The sequence below is a fragment of the Eucyclogobius newberryi genome, unplaced genomic scaffold (assembly GCF_026437365.1).
Source record: "Eucyclogobius newberryi isolate DKJ021-1_F unplaced genomic scaffold, fEucNew1.0.hap1 SCAF_16, whole genome shotgun sequence".
Lineage (NCBI taxonomy): Eukaryota > Metazoa > Chordata > Actinopteri > Gobiiformes > Gobiidae > Eucyclogobius > Eucyclogobius newberryi.
Genome location: NW_027315790.1, coordinates 32,271,907 through 32,294,661, shown reverse-complemented (window position 1 = coordinate 32,294,661; position 22,755 = coordinate 32,271,907). Strand labels below are relative to the sequence as shown.

General features: G+C 44.8%; 1 protein-coding gene across 1 annotated transcript in view; it reads left to right on the top strand.

The window, feature by feature from the left end:
• The window catches only part of LOC140362203 (ephrin type-A receptor 7), a 306,144-nt gene that overhangs the window by 85,279 nt on the left and 198,110 nt on the right, over positions 1-22,755 (top strand). Inside the window, exon 3 of the mRNA XM_072448279.1 lies at positions 764-1,436. Within this exon, the coding sequence (XP_072304380.1) occupies positions 764-1,436 (673 nt within the window). The remainder of the gene's footprint in view (positions 1-763; positions 1,437-22,755) is intronic.

Below are 22,755 nucleotides of genomic sequence, written 5' to 3'. Positions count from 1 at the left end.
CTTATGCGCACACTCGCCACCCTCGCCACCCTCGCCACACTCCCCCCGTGCGTGAGCACCAACAGCCCCGCCTCTACTCGTGTGTTTGTTTATTAGTGCGACAGATCGCATCATCTCTCGTCTGCTGCAGATTTCCGTCTCTTCTGAGCTCGAACTGTCTTTCCCTGTGGTCATTTTGTACCGTTCACTGAAGGAACTCGCTAAACACACACCGGCATATCAACCACACATGCGTAACTAGGGAAACGTGCTGCTCAGGGAACGAGGCTGCAGGTGTGCAGCAGCACGCAGGGAATGATTGACAAGTGGGAGAACCACTGGGCTGTCCACGCCACCAGAGAATGAGACTCAGACTACGCGCCAAAAATCCTCTATCATTTCTTTAACTGTATTTTTTGGGCGGCAGTAGCTCAGTGGTAGAGTGCTCGTCTTCTGATCCAAAGGCCCGCAGGTTGGCGGTGCGATCGCAGCTGCCTCATGTGAATACTGCCGTTGTGTCCTTGGGCAAGACACTTGCCCCCCAGTGTCTGCGTATATCTGGGGTGTGAATGTGTGTGTGAATGGGTGACTGGTTCCTTGATGTAAAGCGCTTTGAGTACCTTGACGGTAGAAAAGCGCTATATAAATGTGACCATTTAATTTTAGTTCAATGAGTCGTCCGACCTGTAGGGGGCGCTTTATTCCACCACGCGCCGTAAACTCCTCGTCCTTCTCTTCCTCCTCTAACGCCCCTCCCCCTCTCTCTCCCCCTCTCTCTCCACAGTGGGAGGAGATCAGCGGCGTGGACGAGAAGTACAAGCCCATCCGGACGTACCAGGTGTGCAACGTGATGGAGCCGCTGCAGCAGAACAACTGGCTGCAGACGGGCTGGGTGGCCAGGAGGGGGGGCCAGCGCATCTTCGTGGAGCTCCAGTTCACGCTGCGCGACTGCAACAGCATCCCGGGCGTGGCGGGCACGTGCAAGGAGACCTTCAACCTGCTGTACGTGGAGTCGGACCGCGACCTCGGCGGCGTGACCCGGGAGGACCGCTACACCAAGATCGACACCATCGCGGCGGACGAGAGCTTCACGCAGGGCGACCTGGGCGAGCGCAAGATGAAGCTCAACACCGAGGTGCGCGAGATCGGCCACCTCAACCGCAAGGGCTTCCACCTGGCGTTCCAGGACGTGGGCGCCTGCGTGGCCCTGGTGGCCGTGCGCGTGTACTACAAGCGCTGCCTGGCCACCGTGCAGAACCTGGCCGTGTTCCCCGACACGGTGGCGGAGGCGGCGTTCGCGACCCTGGTGGAGGTCCGCGGCGCCTGCGTGAACAACTCGGAGGTGGACGCGGACAGCCCTCCCAGGATGCACTGCAGCGCGGAGGGGGAGTGGCTCGTGCCCATCGGGAAGTGCAGCTGCAGCGCCGGGTACGAGGAGGGGCACAGCAGCTGCGAAGGTAAGAACACGGAGCGCGGTCAAAGAGCTCTTTTTACGGCGATTTGAATGAGAAGAATATGAAGCAAAGTGATGAATTTGTCTGTTTTTTCATTTGTTTTTGGCGGATTATTTACAGTTTGTGAGAAAACAAGTTGGAAAAGGATTCTGGGAAAAAAACGGGTTGTGTTTTGTGGATTTTTTGTGTGATTGTGAGACATTTTGTTGTTGCTTTTAAGCATTTAGCAGTTTTTTTGTTGTGTTTTTCTCTGGTTTGATCCTTCAGTGTCGTAATCTCTTTATTCAACATATTTCAATCTCTCTCTGTGCGTTTCAACTGATAAAAACAAAACAATGATGTGGTGTTTTTGCAGTTATCTTCAGCATGAACTCACATTTACACAGTCCCTCCAAGTCCCATCACTTTTATTTCCTTTTTTTAGTTCTTTAATAACGTTAATGAACATAACACATCAGAACACGACAGAACTAGACCAGAGAAGAGACAATAGAAAACAAATAAATATCAACCAAACGGCAACGAAACAATATCACAGCATATTTCAATTAAAATAACTGTCCAGAGTCTTTCAAATTTGTCCATTCTTAAGTCATTTTTCCCATGTCCGTTAGCGTTTAGCCGTTTTAAAGACAATTTGGAGACAAGTAGACAAAACGTGAATGGATTTTATAATAAATCTAAGTGTCAGTGGCTTGTACAAAGTGTTTTATCACTTTATGTCTGCGGTCGGACAGAGCCGTGCGTTCAGAAAGCGGCGAGTTTCTTTTTACTTTGCAGATGAAGCTTTTACACAGACATAAGATGGTCTTCAGTGAAAGCTCTAGTTAAAGCTCTAAATCACATCAAAACTGGCTAAATATTTACATCGCACAGAAAGTTTCACACTTAAAAGTCGTGTTTCAGTTGTTTGACGATTTCTTACACCGTATTTCCTGGATTTTAAGTCGCACCTTTTTCATAGTTTTGGCCGGGGTGCGACTTATACTTATATTCATACTTATATACTTATACTTATGCTCCAGAGCGACTTATGTGTGTTTTTTCTTCTCCATTATGCATTTTTTGGCTGGTGCGACTTATACTCCAGTGCGACTTATAGTCCAAAAAAAACGGTAATTCATTCTATTCGACCAGGATCATTTACGAGCATATTTTTTGAATTTTAACGTGGTAAATTCTGCAGTTCTTGTTGTATTAAACATTCAAACGCATTCGTGCCGTTTCACTTTAGCCTTTTGATCACGTTAGATCCAAAATGGCCGCACAGTTTGCAACAGTAACTGAACTAAACTCACGAGCGGAAACGTGCCGTCTTTCCAAAAGCTTTTGATTCCGTTCTTGTTCAGCGTCGCTCTTTTGTCGGGTGAACACAATGATGTAAACCAGAACAAACTAAATGTCCTTTGTGCGTCGTGTTTGTGAAGTGTGACTTTCCCGTTGCGTAAATGAAACTCCTATATAAAGGTGTTGTTTTCCTGCGTCAATCACGGCCCACCTTCTGCAGAGAGAACACTTTACACTTTACAGGGAGAAAGGTCGTCGTTGCCGGGAGGAAAACGCTCTCTAATTCATATATTTAAGTCGTTTCATCAGCGGTTTTAAGTGTAGATTCGTGTATTTGACGTGAGGCAGTCCAATTTCATGAAAGAAATGAATAAATATATGAGAAACACAGCCAGACACCACCTCGTCTGATTATAATTTGTTCTATTTATCTTGTTTTGTCCGTTCAAAAGTCATTATTTCATTTAGTTTTGAACAGATTTCTCTTAAATTAACGTAATGATCGTAAAACTAATGGTCTTTTCTCACCTACAGCAGCCGACATGTTGTATTTCCAAAGCAGGAGAATAATTCAGTGGCAAATAAAGATGTTTAAAGCGTTTGTATGTGTTTGTTATATTGCAATGGTTTGTTTTGATGGACATTATTATTCACTTTATTTCACTTTTCATCTGTAATAATCTGGCCGTAATGTCATTTATCAGCTCGATCCAAAAGCAAATGACAAACAAGAGCGTTTTCAAATGACTTTTTCAATTGTTTTATGGATATTCGGTGGGATTTAGTGTCATTCACAGACACAATACTTATGTGTGAGTTAAAGGGGCGTGTTTAAGCTCTTCACCTGCATTTCCTGTTTTTAAAAATGTGTTATTTCCTTTCAACTCGTTTTTAAATTACACGATAAATAACGTGCTTTGATTGTATTTTGCACCAGTTTTTAACCTCCAAATTGGACTTATATTTAGCCTGAGTTAGCGTTAGCATGGGTGCTACACATTGACGTAGCGCTCTGGACGCCGGCGCTGCTCATAAACGGCTCGCGCTGGTGTGACATTTCACACTCCAGCTTGTATTGTTGTGCAATGCATCTTGGGTGTTGTAGTCTGGACTGTGGGCGGAGACTTGGCGTTAATGGTCCCGTTCGTATGAGAGACATTTACACGAGCGATTCGGCCTGTTTTTATTTGATCTGTTTTATTTCATGCAACGTTTGTTTCTTTTCTTGGGTGAACAAAAGTCGATTTGAAACGTTTCCCGTAGTTTGCTTTGCCAAATGTGAATAAAACTTGTATAAATACAGCATTTTATATGAAAAGTGCATTCGGACAATTCTAAAGATTTTATCATTCTAATTATAACCGTGATTAATGAAGAATATGATTTTAAAATGTGGTGTTTGTCGGTGCCGTTTAAAGCGCCCCCTACAGGCCGGACGACTCATTGAACTAAAATGCAGTTCAGATAAATATATTTGAATTTTGCTAAAAAATTATAAAAACGTTACCACAGAAAAGCACATTTTTATAGGTTTTAATTTCACTTCCTGTTTGTAATTGATGACATCACACTAGGAAATTACCCAGCAAACAATGGGCCAAAACTCATCTAATGTCACACTTTTAGTTTATTTAACAAATAGAAATATATGAGAGCGACTTTATTTTATTCTGTTGGATTAATGTTTAGTCAAAAAAGTTTATTTTGTGTAAATTCTGCATAAAATTTGTGTGATGTAACTTTCTGTCAACGTTTTCTCTACAAACACCTCCTCGATTGGTGTAAAACTATCATTTATACGTATAAATACACCAAATAAAGTCAAACTTTGAACATGGTGAAACCCTGTTATAGGCACTTTAAGGCCTGATCTTTACGTCTCTAAAACATTTCCGATCTAAAGCTACACAAGTGGAATAAGTGGAGTATTAAACCATCTTCATCTCATCACGCTGCACCTTTATCCAGCCTTTTAACGCTTCCGTCGCTAACGTCTAATTAGCTCCATGACTCACTGTAACTCCGCCAGGTTTTCTGAGGACTGATCCGCAATCGTCGCCCGCCATTTTATGCCAGCGGCACCTGCCCCGTTCGCTCGCGTTCCCCCGCTCGTCGCTCGCGCTCCCCGCTCGTACCCTTTGTGTCTCGTCTGCAGAAAAAGTCCGTCACATTTGAATAAAGCATTCAGCGGCTTTAAAGCGCGTGCGTCTCGCTCCCGAGGCGGGCGCGACATTCGCCACCGACAGTTGGGAGACGGTGAGTTTTATTGGCAGATCGTCCCCGCGAACAAACTGTGCGGCGCTCCACCGGCTTTTTGGAATTACCCGCAGTGCCTCTCCTACAGTGGGATCCAACAGATGAAGAGACAGATAGTGTGAGGGAGAGAGAGAGGGAGAGAGACAAACGGCGAGAGGGAACGAGGGAGGACGACAGACTGGGGTGAGGAGGGTAAGTGTGTGTGAAGAGAAAACCAACAAACTTTTGAAAAATGAAGCTTTGCACCAGTTAAAATCACACAAATTGACAAGATTTCTCTCGCTTTGACTGTTTTGAAGGAAATATTGAACGCAAACATGACTCTTTGGAGCTTTAAAAACGTGAAAACACACCTGCAGTTGTGATCGGACTCGGTCGGTTTGTCCTGTTTGCGAAGTCCTCTCCCTCCGTTTCAAATGTCCCACATTTCCCCTGCGATTCGATTCGGAGTGCTGGTTTTCAAGTCGAAAAATTATCCACAAATGATCCGTTGTGAGCCTCAAATGACGTTCATCGCACCCGCCTCGCTAACGTTAGCATGTCGGCGCACGCTAGCCTTAGTTCATCGGCCCGTGGTAATTCCCTCTGCTGTCACTAGAGGGCGTGGAAACACTAAAGTTGCATGAAGGAAGGACAAACGGATAAGAAAGTCATTTGTGAGTTTTAAAACGTGAAATGCCAAGACAATAAAAATGATGTAATGGGCTTTAACTATTCGTGCAAAGTATTGAAAGTTACATCTTGTACTTTCAGGAAACCCATCATACAACTGTGTGTACTACAGTATTGTAATGGTTCTGCCAGTACAAACGATCAATAATACTCCAGGCTCAGTGTGTGGCAAAACTCATCTAAAAGTGAAATGCTACAGCCGTTACAGTCGAGCTGAACAAAAGGCAAACACAGGCGCCGGGCGGATGGATCGGCCCGTGTTCTCGTCCTGTAGCAGCAGCGCGCCGACGTAAATGTTGTGCAGCGTTTCCTTTGAGAGCGAGAGACTTTTGAATATTCATGTTCAGAGCTGAGGCGTCCCAGAGCAGCAGAGCCATTGATCAGGCCTAAAGCACCGCTGAGCAGAGCCAGGGGCCCCGCATCAGACTTATGGGACAGACCGGGGCCTATGCACAACCTGGACATATGAACAACCTGGACCTATGCACAACCCGGACCTATGCACAACCTGGACCTATGAACAACCTGGACCTATGCACAATCTGGACCTATGCACAACCCGGACCTATGCACAACCTGGACCTATGAACAACCTGGACCTATGCACAATCTGGACCTATGCACAACCCGGACCTATGCACAACCTGGACCTATGAACAACCTGGACCTATGCACAATCTGGACCTATGCACAACCCGGACCTATGCACAACCTGGACCTATGAACAACCTGGACCTATGCACAATCTGGACCTATGCACAACCCGGACCTATGCACAACCTGGACCTATGAACAACCTGGACCTATGCACAACCTGGACCTATGCACAACCTGGACCTATGCACAACCCGGACATATGCACAACCCGGACATATGCACAACCTGGACCTATGAACAACCTGGACCTATGCACAACCTGGACCTATGCACAACCCGGACCTATGCACAACCCGGACATATGCACAACCTGGACCTATGCACAACCTGGACCTATGCACAACCTGGACCTATGCACAACCTGGACCTATGCACAACCTGGACCTATGTACAACCTGGACCTATGCACAACCGGGGCCTATGCACAACCTGGACCTATGCACAACCTGGACCTATGCACAACCTGGACCTATGCACCACCTGGACCTATGCACCACCTGGACCTATGCACAACCTGGACCTATGCACAACCTGGACCTATGCACCACCTGGACCTATGCACAACCTGGAACTATGCACAACCTGGACCTATGCACCACCTGGACCTATGCACCACCTGGACCTATGCACAACCTGGACCTATGCACAACCTGGACCTATGCACAACCTGGACCTATGCACCACCTGGACCTATGCACAACCTGGACCTATGCACAACCTGGACCTATGCACAATCTGGACCTATGCACAACCGGGGCCTATGCACACGCTGGACCTATGCACACGCTGGACCTATGCACAACCTGGACCTATGCACACACTGGACCTATGCACAACCTGGACCTATGCACACACTGGACCTATGCACCACCTGGACCTATGCACCACTTGGACCTATGCACAATCTGGACCTATGAACAACCTGGACCTATGAACAACCTGGACCTATGTACACGATGGACCTATGCACACGCTGGACCTATGCACAACCTGGACCTATGCACAACCTGGACCTATGCACACGCTGGACCTATGCACACGCTGGACCTATGCACAACCTGGACTTATGCACAACCTGGACCTATGCACACGCTGGACCTATGCACACGCTGGACCTATGCACAACCTGGACTTATGCACAACCTGGACCTATGCACACGCTGGACCTATGCACAACCCGGACCTATGCACAACCCGGACCTATGCACAACCTGGACCTATGCAACACCTGGACCTATGCACAACCTGGACCTATGCACCACCTGCACCTATGCACAACCTGGACCTATGCACAACCTGGACCTGTGCACAACCTGGACCTATGCACACGCTGGACCTATGCACAACCTGGACCTATGCACAACCCGAACCTATGCACAACCCGGACCTATGCACAACCCGAACCTATGCACAACCCGGACCTATGCACAACCTGGACCTATGCACAACCTGGAGCTATGCACAACCTGGACTTATGCACAACCTGGACCTGTGCACAACCTGGACCTATGCACACGCTGGACCTATGCACACGCTGGACCTATGCACAACCTGGACCTATGCACACGCTGGACCTATGCACAACCTGGACCTATGCACAACCTGGACCTATGCACAACCTGGACCTATGCACAATCTGGACCTATGCACAACCCGGACCTATGCACAACCTGGACCTATGAACAACCTGGACCTATGCACAACCTGGACCTATGCACAACCTGGACCTATGCACAACCCGGACATATGCACAACCCGGACATATGCACAACCTGGACCTATGAACAACCTGGACCTATGCACAACCTGGACCTATGCACAACCCGGACCTATGCACAACCTGGACCTATGCACACGCTGGACCTATGAACAACCTGGACCTATGAACAACCTGGACCTATGCACACGCTGGACCTATGAACAACCTGGACCTATGAACAACCTGGACCTATGCACACGCTGGACCTATGAACAACCTGGACCTATGAACAACCTGGACCTATGCACACGCTGGACCTATGAACAACCTGGACCTATGCACACACAATGTAACTGCTGTTATGATTTCAATTTTGAATATTGGATTTTCGATACTTTGTACAAACCTATTTGCAATCAAAAAGTTGAGCCAATGTTTAAAATAAAACTCACCCTGAGCCTACGCACTCGCCCCAGTGCAACCGTTATTTATAGAGCACTTTAAAATGTAAATTATCAGCAGAAAATGAATATTAGGCAGGACAGAACTATTAGGACAAAGCAATGCAAAGTGCTTTATAGAACCAGAAAAGATGCATTAATGTAGATTATCATTATAATATTTCCTGTAAAATGTCAGCGTGTGCGTACAATCCTTTTAGTCGTACGCACAGCTGCACAGACTTGTTTTGAGGCTAGATTTGAATTGTTATAAATGATAAATAATAATAAATACAGCTGTTCACGCCTCAATAAAACCTGTGCAACTTGGACAAACCCGAGCGCTCGTTGGCTTGGAAACGGCGTCTTATTTACTCCTCGGCGGTAATTGTTGTGAATGCAGGTGTGTGTGTTTAAACGGGTCAATAGTATCGAGCGGTCAGCGAGCAGCGAGCGTCGCGGTGAGCGGTCAGAGAAGCTCCTGTTCGTCCGTCCGGAGTCAGAGGCCGCTTTAGCCTCAGCCGATGGCACTGTAAAAACGAGGAGGCCCAGTGTGTGTCGACCACTCCTTCACTCCACAGTCCTGCACTATTTAGCAGACTTCATAGTGCACCCAATCACAGCACGGACACTGGTCACGTGACTCTGGCGCCCAAGTGTGATTAAAAAGTCAGCAGAAACTCCTGATAAAAATAGATTTAAGTCATAAATATTGGTCAAATCTGCCTGACGCGCACATATTTAACACAAGTCACGGATCTCACATTGGAAATACAAACGGACGGGATTATGCAACTTTTTGCCTGTGGCGGCGACTCGAGCTAAGCTAAGTGGCTAACGCTAGCGACTTTGCGGCTTACGGTTTATTTAAGAGCGTTTTGTTCATATTCTCGAGTGCGTTTAAACGTCTCTTCTGCTTCGGTCTGTCGTGTCCAGTTAAAGACCTGTTGTTTTCCCGACTCTCGCGATGCATTGTGGTCCATAGTGACCCCTAGATCGCACTCGTTTTTTTCAACTGTTGGACGTTCGGACAGCGCTACGAAGCGGCGCTAGCCCTAAACGGCGCCCTCTGCAGGACGAGCGTGGACATTCGGGCGCGGCCTCTTTCATTCTGGAGTGTTCCTTTAAATGAAGCCACTTTCCGCTCGTCAGATTTCTTCGCTCGCTCCATGAGTCATTTCCAAAGAGCCTTTCATTGCGCTGTGTAATATTTAATAAAAAGCCTTATCTCCGCTGCGAGGAACGAGAGCGTTATGATCAGGGAAAGATAATAAGCAATTTAAACCGTCTCCACTGCCTCGGTCTCACTGTTTAAAATCGCAGATACAATCGCACGCCGTTAAATCTGCTCTCACATGAGCCGTATCAGGAGAAGAAGAAGAGAAGAAGAATCAAGCCTGTAACGTAAAAAAAAGGGTTTTATTTGATTTATGTAGCGATTTGAAATGATTTGAATTAAGAATATTAACCATATTTAATCTTAATATCATGGTTTAATAATGCATTCTTAGCACCAGAACCTCGATAAAAAACACAAGCGTACAAATGTTTAGCTCTGCTTTTATCATGTCACAATTAGCATATGAAATAGGCTACGCTACATGCTAACAAACGTTTTCTATCAACCTAATCTCACCTAAAATAACAGTTCAACAAAGAAGTTTTATGTTTATTTGATCAAGTCCCACAACAGTGAGTGAAATAAAACGTAAAATAATAAATGACGTACTGTTGACACATATAAACGGCGTTGTTGGCTGTGACACGCCCGTTCTGGACGATCCTGGACGATGTTTGGACAGTCACAGATCTCTGCGGGTGAAACGCATTGAGGAGACATTATGTAGAATTAGCATAAGCACCGTGTCAGCGTCCTCTGGTGTAATGAAGCTGCATGGCCCGAACAGAGCGCGACTCGTTCTGCTACAGGGGGAGGGTGTGGCCTGGTGTCGCTCGGTTAGAGCAGGGACACTTATGCCAGAGTAGATTTAGAGTAACACGGAACTATTACCGTATTTTCCGGACTATAAGTTGCACCTTTTTTCATAGTTTTGGCCGGGGTGCGACTTATACTCCAGAGCGACTTATATGTGATATTAGTTGTTATTTTCACACTGACAACCACAAGAGGGCGCTCTAGGCTCTAAGCGACGCAGAAGAAGAATTTGCACTTCCTCTTCCTCTGGAGTTTGTGGAGTTGTTTAGAAGTGACACAGAGGAAGAAGAATTCAGTGGATTTAGTGATTTGGGGTAAAACTGATGCTTTGCTAAACTTGTTAGCATGTTCTTTATGCTATAGTTATCTGAATAACTGTTCATATGTTACGTTAACATACCAGACACTTACCACAGTTCTGTCTGTGCCTCATGTAGCTGAAGGTGTTAGCGTTAGCATACGTCATGTAGCTGAAGGTGTTAGCGTTAGCATACGTCATGTAGCTGAAGGTGTTAGCGTTAGCATAAGTACACCTATTCACCATGTTCTCTCATCTGTTATTATTTTAAACTGCATTTCAAGAGGAAATGCCTGTTCTTGGTCTTGGATTTGACCCTCATGTCCAGCAGCAGAGTGAGTTTGTCCTCTGGCGGCTGCCATGGCGACATGTGGCGACATGTGGACAGGGTCAAAGCCGGGTTAACAGGCTGCGGTCAGTAGGGGGCGCTCTCTGGTCCCGCTCCAGTGTGGGCTCTGGCTCCAGAATCACATCCGTCATATGTTTAATGTCTCTCTTTATGTCCGACTCGCTGTCCACCGAAGCAACACACACACACACACACACAAATAAACACACACAGACACACACACACACACACACACAAATAAACACACACAGACACACACACACACACACACACGCACAAATAAACACACACACACACGCACAAATAAACACACACACACACACACACGCACAAATAAACACACTCACACAAATAAAGACACACACACAAATAAACACACACACACACACAAACAAACACACAAATAAACTAAGGTAAAAACTAAGGTATAAACATCTGGCTCAGTATCGTATCAATATCGTAATATCAGTTTATGACTAAATCCTCTCAGGCCGACGATGTCTCCTTGAAAAGAAAAAAAAACCCTAATAATTCTTCATTTAGATTTTGATTCCACAATAATAATAATAATAACATTGAAAAATACACTCTTATTGTAGACGTCACAACATCATTTTCATCACAAATAGTTTATTTAATGCAGAAGTGGCAATTAACTAAGTATTTGTCCCTGTAGTTATTTTACTTGAGTAGGAATATTTCTGGCAAAAGTTTTTACTAAATTTACTTTTTTTTACTACATTTACTTTTACCAGTTTTTTCACAGAGTACCTTTACTTTTACTTCAGTGAGCATCAGTTCTTTTGCCATCTTCAGCTAAAAACTCATATATTTGCTTATTTTTTCCAATGTAATGATTTATTGTTTATTTAGGTGGCAATTAACTAAGTATTTGTCATTGTACTTACTTTACTTGAGTAGGAACCTTTTCTGGCAACATTTTACTTCTACAGCTTTGTTTACTTGACCATTACTTATTCAAAAAAGCCCCATATTTGTCTAATATTTGCTTCTTTTTTCCAATACCAACACTAGTATCGCTGAGTATCTGAGTCTAGTTATCTTTTATAATCCCTCATGTACAAAACAGCAATATTGAGATGAAGAGAGAGAACGTGACAGAGATATTATTTAACCCGAAGAGAAGGATTGAACTCATCATTTTTTACACCGTTTTTTCCTGTCTTCATGATTTAAATCCTTTGTGGATCAAACACGCGGCTTCAGGGGCTTTTCCTGTAACCGAACGTGTGAATAATTATAATCGCGACGAAGATAACGCGGGATTATGTCACCGTCTGAGCGCGTGTCCCCGTCCGACCGGCGCCTCCGGGATTACTCGGCTTCGGGGACGTTTAATCACGTAAACACGGCGACGACGTCAACAGGATTTTTCTCGGGCGGAGAACGGGAATCAATTTAGCCCGTGATGAACGTGAAACTGCGCACGATTGACACGCTGCGATATTAAACGAGGGCGTGACATGTGATATGCAAATGTGACGGTGGAAACGGAGCGACGTGTCGGATTAAAACGCGCCGACGGACGTTTGGTTTCATTACGCAGCGTTAGCAATCGAGCGTCGTGAGGGATGAAGATGTGAAGACGAGATGCAGAGGCAGGTTTAAACGCAGAATCGTAAATGTTGAGATATTTCCAGAGCGATTATTGAGGGAGTAAACGCCGCTATTTTACGATTATTATTCGCAATTGTTGACATTACGGCCAAATCGACCATGCAATGCTACATTTTCTTTGCTTCTTGTTTTCGGAACTCGTCATTGCTCCTCGACGTGTGGCGCGATTTCAAACTTTCTGAATGATCAATTTGACATTTAGATTTACTTTTGTGAGCAAAGGCTGAGCAGAGAGGACTCTGTTTTTGCTTCTAAAATCGTCACATTTCTTTTAGTTGGACTAAAAAATACTTAATTTTGTTTGAAAAATGTCACTTTTCTATAAACTGAATTACAAAACAAACTTCTAAAATGTCACAATTATAATTTTTTGTTCTTTATGGATGGATGGATGGACGATATATTCTGACCTAATTAATCACGATTATTGATTAACCTAATAATCTTGACATCCTTAGTCGCTGTATTTGTTGTTGTTTTTTCTAACCCTGTTCAGCCACAAAAGCCGCTTTGCGTTGGTGGCTGCGCCGGCTAATGTTTGTTTCTGATCATTTATTTCTTCCCAATCGCGTTATGGTAAGTTTAAATTTAGGAACAGGTGCTTTGGCTGTTTTTTTGGCTCTTGGCAGAATCCACGTTTGTAGCCAAAAGAAGCTAGCGCACGTTAGCATCGACGGTTTTAATACAAATAGTCTGATATTCAACATGCTTGAGACACAAGTTTAAGCTTTCATTTTCTTTAGCCAAAACATTACCATTAGCCATGCTGTTAACTTACGAGTGACTGCAGAAGGAACGCAGCGTTAGCCCCGCCCCTCCGTCGTGTTACTCTGGTTACTCTGGTGCTACTCATGCTGTAGAACACGTCGACACCGCCTGCTCCGTTTGTCCTTTGTCCCCAGTCAAAATGTCATACTGCGTCTTTAACTGGAGCGTCTGTACTTCAGCTTCACCTCTGCCCTCGCCGTTCACCGAGCTGTAATAACTTTCCCCTCGCCCTCTGATGGACGCGCCGCCGCCGTATGGATCAGGCCCGACCCCACTTAACCCTGAGGAGGACGACGGTCCGGGGAAAACGGCCAGAGAACAGAACAGCTCGCCGCATTAACGCGCTCGCCATCAAAACCCTCGCTATCAAAACCCTCATTATCTCAGAGCGCAGGGTCAGACAGCGCCGGGTGAATGAGACGGTAGCGGTGATGCGTCTGCGGGAGGGGCGGAGCTGAAAGGAACGATGCGTCTGCGGGAGGGGCGGAGCTGAAAGGAACGATGCGTCTGCGGGAGGGGCGGAGCTGAAAGGAACGATGCGTCTGCGGGAGGGGCGGAGCTGAAAGGAACGATGCGTCTGCGGGAGGGGCGGAGCTGAAAGGAACGATGCGTCTGCGGGAGGGGCGGAGCGGGAGGGGCGGAGCTGAAAGGAACGATGCGTCTGCGGGAGGGGCGGAGCTGAAAGGAACGATGCGTCTGCGGGAGGGGCGGAGCTGAAAGGAACGATGCGTCTGCGGGAGGGGCAGAGCGGGAGGGGCGGAGCTGAAAGGAACGATGCGTCTGCGGGAGGGGCGGAGCGGGAGGGGCGGAGCTGAAAGGAACGATGCGTCTGCGGGAGGGGCGGAGCTGAAAGGAACGATGCGTCTGAGGGAGGGGGCGGAGCTGAAAGGAACAATGCGTCTGAGGGAGGGGCAGAGCGGGAGGGGCGGAGCTGAAAGGAACGATGCGTCTGCGGGGGGGGCGGAGCGGGAGGGGCGGAGCTGAAAGGAACGATGCGTCTGAGGGAGGGGCGGAGCTGAAAGGAACGATGCGTCTGCGGGAGGGGCGGAGCGGGAGGGGCGGAGCTGAAAGGAACGATGCGTCTGAGGGAGGGGCGGAGCTGAAAGGAACGATGCGTCTGAGGGAGGGGAGGAGCTGAAAGGAACGATGCGTCTGAGGGAGGGGAGGAGCTGAAAGGAACGATGCGTCTGAGGGAGGGGAGGAGCTGAAAGGAACGATGCGTCTGAGGGAGGGGAGGAGCTGAAAGGAACGATGCGTCTGAGGGAGGGGAGGAGCTGAAAGGAACGATGCGTCTGCGGGAGGGGCGGAGCTGAAAGGAACGATGCGTCTGAGGGAGGGGAGGAGCTGAAAGGAACGATGCGTCTGCGGGAGGGGCGGAGCTGAAAGGAACGATGCGTCTGCGGGAGGGGGCGGAGCTGAAAGGAACGATGCGTCTGTGGGAGGGGCGGAGCGGGAGGGGCGGAGCTGAAAGGAACCATGTTGCGTTACATGCCGAGGTCGTTGTACGTGTTTGTATCAGCGCCAAGGAACAACGAACAGACCAAACATGAGTGAAAATGGACGTTTGCCTTGAAAATCTTCTGGACAAATGGAAAAAATGACTATTAACTTTTGAAAATGGATAAATTTGACAGACTTTGGACTGTTGTTTTTGATTTGAACATGACTTCATTTTGTTTTTGTGTTTGGTAGATGTTAATTATCTATTTATTTCGCTCTCTGGTCTGCTTTTGTCTTGTTCTATCTTTTTGTTCTTTTTTACATTTGAAAACTGAATAAATAAATAAAATAAAATCAATAATAATTGTTTTAATATTTCATTTACTCTTATTATATGTTTGTTTAATATTGCATCACATTAACTGACACCGGACATGTTTTTTTTTTTTCTGAATCTAAAACAAAAATTATATGAATAATATGAATAAAATTTTAAATTTTAAAGTCATCTGGACAATGTTTTTGAAATTGAGGCCGGTGTATTAACCAATCAGTGACGACGGTCTGTCCGGACGCAAACAAACGGGGCTCGCTGTGAAGACTCCTCCCCTTTGGCTCACACCAGACGTGATTGGCTGTTATCATCCGACCGGTGACGAGACGGAGAAATACCGTCATCACAACTTCACTGCCACGCCCGCCGCCTCCGTCCCCCGCAAACCTGTCATTTTGTCCATAATCGCCTCATAATCGTCTCCGTCCTCCGGTCATTGCATTATCCCCCCGAAAAACAGCTGCGTATCGTCCTCTCCGTCGCTCTAATCCCTTTGATGGGCAGATTCATTAGCACGCGGCGCCGGTAAAACCCTCACGTTGCCACGGAGACCACGTAAACATGGCGGGATTAGGAGCGTTTGTTTTCGCCCGGCGTCAGTCAGAATGGAAATCCCTGTAATCCGAGCGCGTCGGTGAAGCGGCTCCTGCGCCCGGCGTTTGCACAGGATTTACACATTTACAATAACACCTTGTGGTAAATTTACACGTTTTATTATCGCCGTCGCCTCAATGAGTCGAGGTAAAGCCGATATTTACGGAGCACGTTATGTTAATCAGGATGCAAATGTTGGTTTTGAATTGCAAATATTGACAAACAGGGGAATAATGAGGTTTTAAGATTATTCTAAAACAAAATGAACAATGAGCTCGTCGGTAAATAGGCTTTTTTGTGTGTTATTTATGTGTTATTTTTTCATTCTAAATATTTAGCGTTGATCAAAAGCATAAGTAGATTAATTTCAAATAAAACAAATATTTGGAGGGCACATCTGTTTTATATTTTGAAACTGCCCAAAAAACATTAAAATAAAAGAATATGGAAATAAAGACTTTCAATTGTTTTCTCGAACATAAACGATCCAGATCTTTACAACGTCCTAGGTCTGAACTCGGCTACGAACCACATGATTTTACTGACAGAGGATCGACTTGACCACTAACCACTAACCATTGGAAAGCACTGACCACTAACCATTGGAAAGCACTGACCACTAACCATTGGAAAGCACTGACCACTGACCATTGGAAAGCACTGACTCTCGATCGTAAACGTGACTAATCGTACTGCCGTTCCTAAAATAGAGGTGACTTTTTTCCCCCACCAAAGTCTCCAGCTTGTCCACTTCGTGATCTTGAACACGTGGACAGTTTTTGACGTGATCAAAGGTGAAATCCCAAACAAAAGTGGCGTAAAAGAACGTTTAAACGCTCCTAAATAAAGCTTCTTGTGCGCAACGTCGAAAAAGACACGATAGAACGCGTCTTTTCGCGGCCGAATTCCCGCGTCCACTGACTCCGCCGCTGATTTATTGTGCTTTCCGTGGGCTGGACCAGGGCCGGCCCAGTGTGAGACCAGAGGGGAGAGTAGGGGGGCCGCGGGGGGGCTCGGCGGGGGGGCCGTGGGGCAGTGATTGGCTCCTGCGGCGACTGTTGTGGGTGACATTTACAGGGAGCAGGGACTCACAGCTGACCCACCGAAAGGCTTTAGTCCAGTGTGTGTGTGTGTGTGTGTGTGTGTGTGTGTGTGTGTGTGTGTGTGTGTGGGAGGGAGGCGTCTGGGGAGGTGGAGACTCGCCTTGTCTGTGGATTCCCCATTGAGACTCTACTACGGTGTGTCGTACAGCCATGTTTCGACTGGCTCGAGCCCCTTTACATTTACGTTTTTTTGTCTTGCGTCGATAAACAGGAAAAGGCTGTAGCTTAATGTGCTTTGCTAGCTTTGTGTTGCTAAGGCTTAACGTTGTAAGCTAGCATCAGTGGGAATACGGCGCTTCATCACACGATCTCGCAAACGCCATCGATGCAAAAACAAATAAATGACCTGACGCTTATCTCTTAACTTTGTGGAATGATATCGAACCAAAAACTGCGTGTAAAATATACACAGAGTTTGTCTTGTAGCGTAATGGTAGAACAGATGAAAATAAAGATTAAAGTGATAATACGTTTCCTGGCAAAGTATGTGTATTTTAAGCAACAGTATTTTAAGTTGAGTCTTAATGGAGGTCGTTTACATAGTTTTACCTCAGAAAAGTAAAGGGATTGTTCTGTAGATGTTGAAATACAGCAGGCGGCGCTAGCATCGCGGTAGCATTTAGCTTTGTGGTAGCATTCAGTTTTGTGGTAGCATTTCGCTTTGTGGTAGCATTCAGTTTTGTGGTAGCATTTAGCTTTGTGGTAGCATTCAATTTTGTGGTAGCATTTAGCGTTGTGGTAGCATTTAGCCTGTAGCTACCGTTAGCATTCTTGAATATTTTACACACATTTGGGTTCGATAACTTTATACTAAACAGTGGGACGGAGCAGGTCTTCTACATTTCTAACTCATAATAATGACGTGACTCATATTTATAAATTGTTGTGATTATTTGATACAGTCTTTAATATAATGATTTCATTCAATAAGTTTTCTTCTTCTTTATTTTAGGTTTCGAGCTTGAAAACAAAACCAAATTCCAGATTTTTTGTTTTGTTTTGTTTTTGGCGACATGGACTTATTTGTACTTTTTGTATCTACTGACTTGCTTGAAAAAATAAATGAATAAAATGAATACAATTAATAAAATGAAATGAATAACATAAAATAAAATAAAAATAATAATGATAAAAAAAATAGGCAAAATAAACTGATTAAATACCTTAAATAAATAAACAAATAATTAAAATAAATGGCTTCCCTCACAGGTGCTTAAGTGGTGTTCTCTTGGATACTTTATTTATATGTACTGATCAAAAGAGTGTTTTTTGAGCTTCAACAAAGCCTCTTCACAACGACTACAAACTACAATAATAACTACAAAATGCAGTTATTATCTACCAGCTTAAATTCCCCGCCACATTCAACAACTCGCCCCTTTATTCCTACAATTTGCTCCATCAATGATGCAAATGTCTTCACCTCGTCACGACACAATAGACCGAAGAACATAAAGCTCCGTAGTGTACTTTTAATCCCCGCGTTTTAAACATGTATTCCCTTTTTTCCAGCGCGTGTTTTCCCTGATTATGCAGTTTTGGTCTGCGGCGGTGCTTCTGATGGAGTAGCCTCAGATCGGAGGTGACACAGGAAACTTTTGGCCCGGTTTTTCAACGTGTTCCGTCCTTTCAGGCTCTAATGCATAAATAATACGCTGGATGTAAGCTACAGAAACGCCACATATTCTTTTTCCACGCGCATCAAAATTCATAGCCCGCACTGTACGCCGTGTCGTTGTTGTTATTGTCGTTGTTGTTGTCGTTTTGTCGGCGACGGAGAGACACACGGCGAATCGATGGCTTGTCAGTGCGTCTTCTCCTGCCGCGGCGACCAAAGATGGATGTGGTGTTTATGAAGCGCCGGCTCAAGGACCGAGCGAGGCGACTGGATCAGAGCGATGACACGGCCGGGAGACACGCCGGGGAAGTGCGGGGGGGAAGATGGACGAGGAGGCGAGGGCGGGAAATGGGGGGATGAGGAGGGGGAAGAGTGAAGGTCAGGTGCGGCTTGTGCGGTGGCCGGGACGCGCTTCGGCGAAAACGATAACCGAACATCGGTGTTTAAAGAGGACGCAGCGTTCAGGAAACTGGGTGAAACTGAGCCGACCAAACAGAACAAAATGATAATAATGATTTGAAATTGGTAATTGAAAATAGGCTTCAGTCGTTGAATTAATTTAATATCTTGAAATCCTGATCATTTAGTAGTTTAAACGTCTACAAACAAGTTCTGAAATGTACCTCTTTCTAAAAACTATACCTTAATAAGCCTAAATACAGCATTTTTTTCCCTGCTGTTTGGTTCTCTTCACTTTGTTAAGACTAAAGGGACAAAATGAAACAGACAAGAGAAGGAAGGGTGTTTAGACAACATGATTTATTTTAAACCAGGAAACACTTTAAGACACAAACTGGTTCATCCTAAGGACAAGATGTGACACAAAAACAGAGCAATGTAGTTTATTCTGTCCAATGCAGTGAAGAAAGTTGTAAAGAGCGCCACATAGTGAGACCAAACAGCCACTGCACAAGAGGCTTTATCGGCACAGAAGACACTGGAGTTCAGGACCACAGAGCGCCGTGCATCTGCATCTTAAAGCCACAGATGACATACAACTGAATCTTTTTCTACTATAAAACACTCCTGGACGAATGAGGGATTACACCGACATGGTTTGCGATGTATGGAGGCTAATGCTAACGCACTGAAGCTAACATATGGAACTGTCCCAGCCTTTAGAACGTACTTCTGTTGAGTTCTTGTTACAAACGCTGAAATGGTCCAAAGATAATATGGATAAATAGTCCATCTGATGTGTTTAATATCAGCAAATATACAATGTGTTTGTAGTTAATCCATAACCACTTTATATCGCACCATACGTTTTATCTAAAGTTTATAAAGTCCAGTTAAATATTACCACACATTTTGTCTGAGAAAACATGATTGCGGTAAAGAATGTGCTCAATAATTTGACAAAAACGTGCAATTTCAGCAGGAAAACCTGACAGACAAAAAACCCTCTTAAAGCTGAATCTTCATGCGTCACGCTAATGTTCCAACCAATCGTTCTGCGGTAAAACTATAGTTAATAACAGGTTTGGGGCTGGAACTAAAAAGGCAAACAACGCTTTTTATACTTTTAAAGTGTTGAAGTTTGCAGAACAAACCAACAGAGCTACAGCAGTCGGCTTGTTAAAAAGGCACTGATGGATTCTCACTGTCAAAAATGGCAAACATGAACTTTACGAGGCTTATTTTTCACTCTTCTGTCGTGCGTTTTCGTTTGGCGACGTGATAAATCCGTGCAAGTGTTTTTTTTTGTCGTTTTTTTTTTTTACGACGAAGCGGCAGTGAGTGAGAGGTCTGCGGATGTTTCCCGGTGGAGATGGAGGAGCTGTGCGGTTTACGGACAGCGCTGCAGACGGAGAGCGCTGTAAAATGAGCCTTTATAGCGGGCGCATTACTCCGCTCGCTCGCCGCTCGCCGCACAGATGGGAACACGATTGGGTTTCCTGCTGCAGACGGAGGCAGGAAAGAGCAACAGGATTATACCTAACTGTACATAATATTTAAGTATTAGAGTTTTTAAAAGTGCATTATTATTTGCGTTGACGCCTAAAAATAGATTATTTTATTATATATTGATGCACAGCCAATCAGAGTGTGTTCTGGACATGAAAACACAAATGTCCAGTTACAGTGGTGGAAAAAGCACTGCAAATGTGTAGTAAAAGTACTATTACATGGTGAAAACTTGTACGCAATAAGTACAAGTACAAGTACAGGTTTTTATGATTTTCTCATTTTGGACTTTATTTGTTGTATTTATTCCTGTTGTGAATATAAGTGATTGTTTTCCATCAATAAAGTATATATATTTGTGGAGAAAAGTAAAAACAAAACAGGAAGTGACATCACACCAGGGACATAATTGTTACACACAAAAACACAGCTAAACATTAGTTCAACAAAATAAAATCACCCTAAAATAATAAGTGACATTGGATGATTTTTTGGCCCAGTGTTTGCTGGGTAATTTCCTTGTGTGACGTCATGGATTGCAAACAGGAAGTGGAATTCTAAATCTAGCTATTCTGGGATACATTTGTTTTGTAATTTCTTGCCAAATACCAATGTCATAGGCACTTTAACTCAAAGTAAAGTTGTTATAAAGCAGAAGCCAGAGTACCACCCGACCTGAACCAGGATGAGGTCTAAACGGGGCATAAATCGGGTCAAACATTGGACTAAACACTTGGAATACAAGTTCTAAACAAGGACTAACTCAAAAAAAGAAGAAATGTGGATTAAAATGGCTATAATTTCAGAAAAAAAAAGTAATTAAGAGGAATCTACTTCAGATGTTACGCTTTAGAAGTCAGTTTTGGCAGTACGACTTGAGGAGCAATTTAGTGCCGTAAACCAAAGGATGACGTGATAGAAACGGTCAAATTTCTGCCAAAACTCTTAATTACTTTATTTTTTCAGAATTTCTAGTCATTTTAATCCACATTTCTTCACTTTTTGAGTTACTCCTTGTTTAGAACTTGTATTCCAACTGTTTAGTCCAATGTTTAACCCGATTTATGCCCCGTTTAGACCTCGTCCTGGTTCAGCTCTGGCTTTTTTAGGTTGTACTTGGTGTGAAGCGATTGAGATCCACTGCTTTATAACAACTACAATGAATTACAAAAATGTGACCGTTTCTATCACGTCATCCTTTCGTTTACGGCACTAAATTGCTCCTGAAGTCGTTTTGCCGCGACAATACAAAGAGCTGTTGCAAAGTATAAACCGCGTACGTGTTTTCGAGCGGCTGAAAAATCTGTCAAAACCTTCCGACGACGCCGAAGTTTGACGCCGAAGTTTGACGTGAGCTGGTCTCGTAGTCGGACAGGAAGTGGGTCTTTTGTTCCAGACTGACACAAAACCACATGAATTCAGTTTCTGGAATCAAAGGACGCGGCGTAAAAAGCGCTGGCGGAGATCAAGAGTGACCGACATCCGATCCCGCATCAAACATCAATACCAAACGGGCCATAAAGCGCCATCGGGCTGTAGGCGAGAACGTCTTCCGTAAGAGTCTATAATGTGCCCTGTTTTTCCACATAAGTGCCCGTGATTGGTTTTACTGCTTTTAAATGCTAATGCGCTCTACCCTTGAGCGCCCGTAGTCCGCACAACAAAGAGAACGCGTTTGATTCCGCCGCATTAGCCGATAATAACAGCTCGCCGGCGCCGCGGAGCCCGTATTTACGCCGTAATTGATTGGCGTTATTACGGTAAACTGCTGTTTTTTCCGCGGATTCCGGCGAGTTCATTGCAATAGTGAAGTGCTTAATGTTCAAGGGTCTATATTATGCAAATGTACTTCTTTGTAATCATGTTGTGTTATAATGTAAAGCGCTAGTGAAAAATACTCTTTTTCATTACGATTTTGTCTCAAGTCTTCAGTTCAGTCGATCATGTCTGGTTTAAAAGCCCATGATGCATTTCTGTTTTGTGGTTCAAGTCTTTCTCTGTCTCTGTAACACAAACACTGAAATCACATCGGAAAAACAGCTCGTGAGTGTTGAAATGCGCTCGAGTCAAATCAGAGCTTATCGTCGGAATCCCTCAAGGCAGTGTACTCGAACCTTTACTTTTCTTCTCAAGTTAAAGGTGCTGTACCAGATTTTTTTCCCCATGTAATAAAGTAAAAATCAGTTTTGCATCAGTCCAGATTTAATGGAAAAGGATTCCTCAGGAGCAAAATGAGAACTCAAAAGCGCTGTCTGCGTCTAATTATGAAGATTATCATAAAGAGCGGTTAGCATGCTAGTGGTTGTTAGCGTTATTGTTGTAAAC